The sequence below is a fragment of the Cupressus sempervirens genome, chromosome 10 (genome assembly GCF_028749045.1).
Source record: "Cupressus sempervirens isolate cs-2001-9-10 chromosome 10, ASM2874904v1, whole genome shotgun sequence".
NCBI lineage: Eukaryota > Viridiplantae > Streptophyta > Pinopsida > Cupressales > Cupressaceae > Cupressus > Cupressus sempervirens.
Window position 1 is genome coordinate 94,310,014 of NC_143127.1, and position 10,788 is coordinate 94,320,801.

The following is a 10,788-nucleotide window of genomic DNA, read 5'->3' on the forward strand; positions in this document are numbered from 1 at the left end:
CTGGTTGAAAGCTTGAAAATCGCTCAGTTGTGCTCAAGGTAATCGCTCTTTGTTTGAATGTCTCAAGAATGAATCAATTTTTACTTTTAAGCAACAAAAGAAACTTTGCATTTAATGCATTTTAGTACCTGCACCTATCACTCAGCTTCCAAATGTTTTTCAACTCAGCATCCACTCGGCAGCTATACTTACTCGGCATCTACTTATTTTGTTACTAACTCGATATCCAAAGCAGTTTCACTCGGCATCCAAAGACAACTCGGCATCATCTTTCAAGTCTAGTCTTAGCATCTTGTCTCATGCAAATTTATACTTTGCAGTGCTTCTTCATGGTTTAGGGCTGATGTGTGATACTTCCTTATGTATCAGCCCTATAGGCTTATCTTGTGATTAGTTAGATGAGAAATGATCACTTAACCTCATGGGTGAAGTGACCCTTTCATAGGATGTACTTGATCCATCCTTTTTCTGCCATGTCTTCTTCATGTTTGTTCTTATGTGTTCCACATCAATCTTTTCTTTGCCATTATTTACTTCAGTCTTGGGTGCCTTGCCCTTTGTTGGACAATTTCTGCTGAAATGTCCAGTTTTCAAGCAACTGAAGCAAGTAGTCTAGTTCAACCATCTTTTATAGTTCCCCTTGAAATGTGTTCTTATGCAATTCTGGGGTATATGTCCATACTCTTGACAATAGTGACAACTGTACCTGGTGTTATAATCCCAATGGTAGCTTCATTCTCTTTTGTTGGTTGATTTGATGTCCACATAGGCTTTGATCTACATTCAAATGCCCTATATCCATATTTCTTGCAATTATGACAATGTCCATTAAATCTTTGTGTCCTTGGGACTTTGGATCTGCAATATTGTGTCATATGTCTTTGCATGTTGCATTTGTGACAGTAACTCTTGCTTTTGGATGTGTTTGGCTGATTGATCCTTCTACTCCTGCAAACATTAGCAGTATGTCCCTTTTTATTACAGTAATGACAAGTGGGTTTAGAATCCTTACCTTTGTCACTTCTTTGCTTAACACTCTTTGATGATTCACCAACTTCAGTGCTGTTGTATCCAAGTCCTGATGTATCATGGGCGGATCTTGGGGATTTCAGCAACTGTTCAAAGTACTTTATCGCTTCGCTTGACTTGTTGAGATTCTCTGCTATTTGTTTTTCTCTGTTCAATTCATTCTGCAGTTGTTCATTCTGCATCCTCAAAGTAGAGATCTCAATATCTTTCATATTAAGTTCATGATGAAGGTTCATCATTTGGGCAAGTGTATCCATTTGCATGTTTGAGATCCTTGTCAATTCAGTACATTTTTCTTCCAGTCTATTTGCAAGATTTCTTTTGTCATCTTCCATCATGACTCTGTCCTCAACTGCTCTTTTCTTTTGTTCAGTGATTTCACATAACATTATGGCCTGTGATTCATGTTCCATCTTGAGAGATCTTATCTCATTTGCTTGAGCTTTGTTTTTCTCCATCAATTCTGCTATTGCTGCATCAAACTCTTTAGTGTCTCCGTTGGCAAACACTTGTGTGGTATCAATCTCCTTGTAGTGTATATCATTTTCAGCTATGGCTATCTCCTTTCTCTTTTCAAAGATTTTCTTAATTCCACTCTAGCTTCCTCTACTTTTTGTAGAGCAAGATGCACATCTATCACCTGGTTCTCAATGATCTTTCCAAGTTTGAAAACTTCCATCTTTAGATCTTTTCCTCCAAGCTGTTAGACTCCTTCTTGAGAGAACATTCTCTGATACCAATTGTTGTAATATCTTATTGGAAAGAATGCTTCTGGGAGGGGGGGGGGGGGGGTGAATCAGAAGTACTAGCTTTTGACCTATTTTTAAATCCTTAATAACATATCTTTGAAATGAACATGCATGCATATAAACATTAAGCAATCATGAGAAACAAATATGCATCACCACATAACACTTGAGATTTTGGTAACCCAGAAACCCTCCAGGATTAAGAAGGTAAAATTGGGGTGGGGATGATACCCACAAAATCATTGCAATAATAATGTTTGACCACTTCTGATGATCTGCCCTGTTAAAGGCCTGCTCTGTTAAAGGTTTTACACTGTATCAATAGTGACCTAGTTAAAGGATTTACAAACACTTTACATGAAGTGTTACCCTGTCAAAGGATTTAATCACCTATTTAAAGGATCTACATAATAGCTGTTAAGCTAACCTATCATCATAGGATTTCCTTTCTAATACAATGGCTAAAGAGTATTAGGTATAATAAACCTGATAGCTTACAATCCTTGATTGCTGAATACAGGCACTTGATCTGCTTTCTTCTGACCTTGATCCTCTGAGATCTGATACTCGTTTGTATACCTTGCTTTGTTCTGCTTAACTGGATATTTTACTGCTGATCTCTTCCTTTTAGTCTTTTTATTCTTCACTCTGAACTCCAATAGAGTTTTCGTTTTCTCCTTCATCCATCTACATGATTCAATGAGATTTTGTCTTCCTTATAAAGAAATTCGAAGACTTAGGGTTAGACATGGATCTGCGATCCATATTGAATCTTTGATTCTCGCTCATTCCTTGCACTTTTATCATTGGTTGCATGCCTTCTCCATTTTTCTTATTGGCTGCATGTAGATTGCATAGGAAATATAAACGATTTGATCTTATCACTTAAATCCTTCGAGATTCGTCATATGTCGGCCATGAAAACGGTTTACATCTGAATTTGTGAAGTTACAAACTCATATGTTGATTCTGAGTTACTCGGCACTTACTGCTTCCTAATGCTCGGCACCTTCTGTAACTCAGCTCCTGTATCGTTCCTATCTTGCTCGACATTGTTTATGACTCGGCACCTGGATCATGTTCGGCACCTGATGGCTTTCCTAACTCGGCACAACCTGTGGCTCGACATACACAGTGTACTCGGCTTTAATGTAGAAAATGGTTAAGTGTGTTGGCACTCAAGTGTCAAAACCATTCTTAGACTAACACAAGATAACACAAATAAAGCTTGCAAATTTTGTGTTATGTACCCTCTATTTCTACACCTTGTGTGCCTTGAAGTAAGAAAATCACAAGGAATATCCTTGCATTTGTACTTTGTAGCATGTACAACTAGCAATTGTTTTTTAATTTTTAGTTCAAATTGGGTAATCAAGTAATGTCTTAAAAGTCTTAGACAACTCAAAGAAGCAGTGCAACTTTTTTGTGTCCCCTGCTTCTAAATCTTGTGCAACTTGAAGTAAGAAGAAAAGGAAAGAAAATCCTTACTTGAATCATTGTTTTATTTAGTAAATAATATGTTTTACTTTGTTTTTGCAAAGTGGGTATGAGTTCTTTAGCTTAAGTGACAATAAGCAGGGCTTAATATGTTGAGGAATCCAAAAATTTCCCTTCCAAGATGTTGGAAAAGTTTGCCAAGGGTGCATTAAAGAACTGCTAATTCATGGAGGACTTGCCTATGGAAATATCACTTTTGCAGACTTATACTACAGCAGAAATAGAGAGTGAATCCACACCTCCTACACATCATTATTTAATGGGTTAGGGTATGTGATGATCTGTCATTCCAACATGGACTAAAGAAAAGAAAAGAAACAATATTAATGTCCACAAATGACCAAGAATAGGTCAAAGGGAGTGAAACATATATCAGCAGTAGACATATTAAAAGTGTTTACCGGTGACATCTTCATAGCCACCACAACACTAACACCTTCTTCAAGAACAGCTACTACTAGCACAAGACATCTTTATAGAGACCAAGGGGAATCCTAAAACAGAAGGGTCAACTCCAAACCCAGGGGTAGATATGGACCAGAGATGAGTCGTATGATTGCTCTCCTTATTGTGAGGATACCCTGTCCAAGATTTCGTGAGCAAAACCTTCATATGTGGGACCAAGGAAGACAAATTTGAGGAATGCTATCTTGAATCAGAATCATTCCAAGATAAATCTACTACTGAAAGAAACTAATGGTACATAGATCTAACATGGATGGGTGACAAACATTAGAAAACTCCAAGAGAATGTTAGTATGATCATGGATTGAAAATAGTGGGGAAACAATGATTGGAATAATATTTAGAAAATTAATTCCATAAAACAGGAGGAGTTGCAATTTATCATTTATATAAATAATTCAATAATCAATTATTTCAAAAATCAATATTACATTATTATTCATCAGGTTTACAACACAAAGTATAATGGCTAATCTAAATTATTGTCCAACACAAATGACCTCACGTACTCATTGTGAACCTACTAGACTCACTAATTCCTACAACTTTATTCCAACCAACCCTATACATGCAACTTTATCCATATCAACTTGCATTGTCTCCTCTAGCTAAATCATGCCTTACCACTAAAATCTCAATATAATCAATCGTCTTAATATCCATTAGATGCAAGGTACCCTGTAAAAGCATCTTTTCTCTCCTAGAGGCAAGCTCATTGCTCTTGACAGAGTGGATAGCATTGTATATAGACCGGTTCATAACAATAAAGGAACTTCAAACCTATCATAAGGCTCAAATGGCTAGTGTGCATCTTAGCAATGGAGGTCCATACAACCATCAACAAACCACTCAATTCTCCTTCACCAAGTCTCTCTAGCTATCTTTGTTAAACTCAAGTAGCCCCTTAGTTTGACAAATTTGTCCACCACTGGCAATATCAATGTGGCCTCTTATATGCTATAAATCTTCGTAATGGCCTTTAAGAAGCTTCCCTTCACCTCTATGACATCAATGGAGAGAACTCTACCACACCTTTACACATAACACTTTTGGTTTAGTGCATAGGCATCCAAGTGTAAAGGAGTATTGAGACCCTCTTCAATAATATGTTAAACGTGCTCGTTGCAGAATTGCAAGGTACAATCTCTCTATTGTACAATTATCAATACCCTTCATTTGGCCAAGCATGTTATCAATGCACTAATATATCTCCCTAGGGTTGGCAATATTAGGAGTCCCTATTAAATATCACATGAGAACTGAGAATATACCAAAGGTAATGTACTTGGAACCTGTCCAAAATGCGGCACTCTTAATCACTTCTTTCACTGTCGGCCCCTATTCTATCTTTAACTCAATGCACTAATTCCATCTGTGTGTCATGATCATTACTTGTAAGGACTTATCTTCACCATTTCGTTCACCTTCAAGCCCTACCTTATATTTGACTCAGCCCAATATTTCGACTCCTTCGTCATCGTCATTAGATGCAAGGGCTCTTACAACTCAATCATCCTCCCCAATATAATGAAGTAGGTTGCATATCTAGTTTTGACAAGTTTGATAAATTCATTATTCAAGAAGGATTCAAATAGTGCATGATTGCAAATAAACATCACATTGATCATCTTTCACTAGCTGCATCACATGGTTGGGATCTTCATCAAATGGATGGAGTGAAAGCCTCAATGCCTAGCAATTCGCAAGGAGACATGGAACAACACCGAGATTTTGATGATTTTCTCTTCACTTCTATACCACCTCAAGAGAATTGTTTATAGATTCGCACAAGATCCATAAGCTTAGTATGAGACAGTAAATATGTTTCTTCTTGACTTAGGAAGCAAGCAACCCTATGTCTCTCATATCTCAATGTCTATATTCAATAAGTATGGGTGTGTACTTCCCAATCACAATCTATATATCGATGGCAATCTATATATCAATGGCATCATTGTCATAGGAAGCCATCTAGACATGACCATCCATGTAAAGTCAAGACAAATGAGTTGGTTTGAAATGACTATCTCGGACTTCTTAAAATATTTTCTTGGTCTTCTGATTTCTAAAACTTTGATTTCATAATCAAAGATTTCACATTGAGGATTGCAAACTGGCCCTTCTCACTTATTCAGGTTCACAACTCAACTGACTTGTGACTTCACCTATGACTGACACCCCCTTATTTAGATAGTTGATGAGCTTAGTCTTCGCCTTACCTCACGTTTGCTACTTTCCTAATGTCCTGATTCAAATAAGATCCAAATGAGAGCAACTGGAAATGAACAAAGAGGATCTCACTTATAGGATTTGCAGTGAAAATCTGCAAGATGCTCACCTTTACCACGGCATACAAACTTTAATTGGGCTAGCAATGTGTAACGTCCGACTCCAAAGCCGAAACACTACAAACTATATAATATAGTATTTTTTGTTTGACTTGTGATTTCTAAGAGAACTTGCAACGAAGATACTTGAGATAGCTTCAAAACTCATTTTTTTCAAATACGCAGAAAAGTCTTATCAACTAGAAATGTCATTACTAGGTGAAATCAGGAAATAGCCTAATATGGCAATAAGTTCCAGATTTTACAACAGAGCTGTAACTTGAAATTTTGATGTAAAAACAAATAGCCCAATTTAGCAACATGTTTAAAATATATGATTTAGGCATACCCAGAAAAAGCTATTTGCACTTTGATGAAGAGAGATCCAAAAACAGTTGACTGAAGGTCTTAAACACAAGGTGGCAGCCACACATAGGTCATTCAGAAAACTTACTGCAGCAACAATAAATTCATCCTTTTCCACCTAAGAACACTCTTGATAGGGTAGTTTTACTTGGCCACTCAAGAAGCACAACTAGGGCATCAAAACGTAGAGGGCCTGGCCTACAAAGAACATGCCTTTAGGGAGCCATACGGACTGGCCTGAATCTGATTTTTTCTGTTAATATACCCTTGCTCCAAACCACTGAGAATTTAGAAATTGTTGTAGACCAACACTGAACAGCAGAAGGGTTTGTTCAACTCCAAAATGAAGCCAAAGCAGGTGTGGCTAGACAAGCAAGCTGCTCGAACAGAAAAAACCAGAAAAAATGCTCCAAAAAACTGATTCTTTTCCTGCTCAAATTAAACCCTCAACATGGGATTTCCTCACACACCCTTGGAAGATCTTTCACAACTGCAAGTGTAATGACCTCTGAAGGTTTCCATCTCCACAAGCTGCTCCAAACCCTCAGTCTCACCTAAGCTCCTCTTAGGAAGCAAGAGAGAAAATAATCAACATAACTTAACCAAAATTATCTCCAAGTTGCATTTTTATAGAACTCCAACCATGTGCCCTAATTAGGATTTCCTTAGGATCTCCAGCTTAAATCTGACCTTATTCTATTTTTCATTATTTGCAACTTAAGTGGAGTAGACCCCAAGTATAGTGACCACTTTCCCTTTTTCATGATTAAGTTGCTTATTTTCTTTTCTCCTCAGAGAGAACCCAACTCATCGCTCCTCTTTCTCTCTCCATGAAAGGTTCCAACTCATAGCAACTCAGTCTCTCTCCAAGCACCGCTTTCTCTCACCAAGCACCGCTTTCTCTCACTACACTCGTTATATAAGTGCAGCCTTTTACGAGAGAATAATACTTAGGCTTAAATCGTTTAAACATGGCATCTCAAAATATTTCAAGGTAATAACTGATAGCTACATTTCATGTATCCTTTATCCAACCTGTTAGTCTACAAAGACCTGGATAGACTAACGCTGATTAATTATTACTGGTTAAAAAGGGGACATTACACAATGTTGATGCATGTTATAATATCAATTTTGTTTGGACCTAATCACTTCACCCAACAGGAAACAAATTGTTATAACACTTTCGTCAACATAAGTAGATATCGTGGTGGTGCTAACTATGTGAAGTGGTCTATTTGATTCAATTTATACTTTCAATGTTTGGATCTTAAAAGATGACACTCCCACTACTCTTTAACGAAGTGTCATTCACTGCATACAATCTAGCACAATATCAACATACTAACTACATTAGGATCCACAGGCACTATACTCAGCAACTTAACTACGACTAAGTCACTGACCTTGGTTTTTCTGGAACAAGAATCCCAATCTTTAGAAATTGTCACTAAATCCTTGATTGCATCCAAGTTCATACGTACTCAATAATTTATAAATGTGAAGGAAAATGTCCTCAAAGTGGGGCAATGCATAATTGGTCCTCCGGTCCCCTCTTGTTGAAGTCAACCTTAAAGACAATCTGTTGGAGTAATTAAGTAGTTACTCTTTTATATTTAATATTGTACTAATTATGAAACTTGTACATTTACAGGCTACTTTCTAGACATGTGATGCAATCAATCCTGTGTTATGAGAAATTATCCCTAATTCTGACACCCATGGGCCACAATCTGTTTTCAAACACCTAAACTCAATCAGCAAGAATTTTAACATCACCAATAGGTGATTTAGTATATGATTAATGAATCCTGTGTTACGAGAAAGAATCCCTCATTCTGACACACATAGGTCACGATGAAGTTTTGAACACCTAAACTCAATCAATTCAAACAACATTTGGAGACAACGAAATGACCACAACCCTTTCCTTCACTTTCCAAGCTTCCAATATCCACTTCTTCATAGTTATTGCCACAAATCTAAACCCTGCAAAGAGGAAAATAAGGAAGCCTTCATTGAGGTCCCAATCTGTAACTTGTAAGTAAACAGCTCTTCCTTCTCCAAAAGTATTTCTTCTGATACCCTTAAAGGAGAAAGTCACTCTTCCCATAGAAACAATGTTTGCTTTTCCTACTGATCACCCTCCAAGTTCCTACAACAGGTTAGACAGCACGACAGAAACAAGCATGCAGGGAGATCGAACCAGTCCTAAGACTTGATAAGCGACTGAGTCCCTACACCTAGCGCAACATGAACAAAATCTTTAACTGATATATTCTTGGTTCTTACATATCACCATTGTGGCTTCGAAGCCACAGAAAGTTACAAATCTCCAATTCTATCTATGATTGAAAATATCTAATTAGAAAAGCTCAGCACAAAGAGTACCCAAAATGTAACATATATAATAAAAATGACCAACTGGGTCGAGAACTTCAATGTCCAAATATTACAGCGGATGATTTCGAAAGTAGAATAAAGTTGCCCGTTATACATTTACGTACTTTCCAAATGCTTGAGACAAGGACAGAGGCCACAACACTCTGCTAAGTAATTGTAAATACAACCAACTTGTTGTTTGTTTACTTCTCTTTGATACTTATAATACTAAGAAGGTGCAATAAAAATGAACCCATTCTGTACTCTAATCAAAAGCGACGCTTAGAATGAAAGACTGGCTTTATTTACCTTAAAATTGTGAAATCCCGATACTGTTTAAGTTTGCACAAATTTCCGTTGCCGGTGAATGATTTAATCCTTGTTTATATAGATAAAAAGGCTAAAAACATTATTCTGGCTATTTTGAGGTTGTATATAAATGTAAACGTGTAAAGCAAAGAGCACATCTCAATAGCCAGTAGCGCGCATATTCTTATTCTAAAGAGTTGTAATTGAATATAAAAGAAGCGCATTTAACTTCCAGGTCTTATGGTCTTAGAAGTACAAACCACAAATTTCTATTTCAAAAATCGAAAATCAAAGCCAAGGGAAAGGACCCTTCGAGGGCAAAATACAAAAATGAAAAATGTGAACTTGCCTTGAGGTTCTTCAGAGTGCTAGATAGCTCTCGTTTCGCCATGACTGCAATCAACAGTGCTCCAACCCTTGTGTAGTTCTGCTTCAATGTTCACAGTATTTATCTGCTTCTTCTTCCTTAGAACTACCGTATGTTCTTAGCTGTACGGTGCAATGTGAAAAGGAGGGACTCCCCGATGTGAGTAGATTTGAGAGTATATTTACGCTGCGTGTGAAGGTGATGAATGAATATCGATGTACGCCTCGCAATCGCAGGTGCCCGCCCTCCTCTGCTTGATTTACAGACAGCGGATTCCAGCACTTTGTTTTGTTTTTTATTTTAACAGGATTGAATAAGGTCTCGAGGAAATATTAATAAAAGGCGTCTTGCGTACACTCAAGTAACCATCCCTTGACGGGATTTTATGTACTCGTAATAGTATCTTGGTATGTGATGGGTATATAGAAGTATAGGTAGTCAAGGGTATAATGGTATTATTTTGGTTGTATAAACTTGTCTATTGTATGAGGTTAAGCAAGCTATTTAGAAAATGATGTTGTTTCTAAAATAAAAGTTTCAATGGAGAAAGAGAGAAATAAATACAGGGAGATGTATCTAGAGATGGAGGGGGTGGAAGAGATGGAGAGACTTGGGGAAGGGGGACAGGGAGGGGAAGGGCGAAGGGGAGCGGGGGGAATAGAGATACAAAGAGGAAAGCAATGAGAGAGGGGAGATAGAGAAATAGTAGAATAAATATATAGTCACAGATGAAGAGGGATATAGAGAGAGGGAGGGGGAAATGTATGTGAGGGAGAGAGATATTGAGATAGATATAGAGAAGAGAAAGATATGTATATAAATACATATAAAGGATGATAGAGGGAGAGAAATGGAGAGAGGATAGAGAAGTAGAAGAAGGGGGGGGATGATAAGAAGGAAAGAGAGAGGGTGATGTATCTAGGGTTAAGGAGATGTAGTGTCTTAAAATGGATGCACTTTATTTTGAGACATTTTAGCCCTCTTTAGCATGGTTTCGGTCTCTTTTTCTCCTCTCTACTTCCATCTTATGCTTCTTCATCATCTCTAGCGTTCTGATATGGTCCTCTAGGTGTTGTTTTGTCACCTTTTTTACCATATCTCTTGATCAACCTGTTATCTTCCAATTTCACCTGCAACACCTTCTGGGCCTTTCTAAAGCCTTCCTGTCCCCTTCCCTAAGACTAGGTTGACCTTGACCCAGGTCAACCTTGTCCCCGATGGTTGTGGGGCCCAACATGCCTCGAGTTTGCTAATTAATTTAATTTACTCAACCTGAGTTATTTTGCTGCCCAAAAAC

At 37.5% G+C, this 10,788-nt stretch overlaps 1 protein-coding gene across 1 annotated transcript in view; it reads right to left on the reverse strand.

The window, feature by feature from the left end:
* LOC149532734 (scarecrow-like transcription factor 11 (SCL11)) overlaps positions 1–9,844 on the reverse strand; it is a 97,365-nt gene extending 87,521 nt beyond the window's left edge. The window contains exon 1 of the mRNA XM_089805092.1: positions 9,474–9,844. Within this exon, the coding sequence (XP_089661218.1) occupies positions 9,474–9,515 (42 nt within the window). The 5' untranslated portion in view covers positions 9,516–9,844. The remainder of the gene's footprint in view (positions 1–9,473) is intronic.
* Between the last annotated feature and the right edge of the window lie 944 nt (positions 9,845–10,788).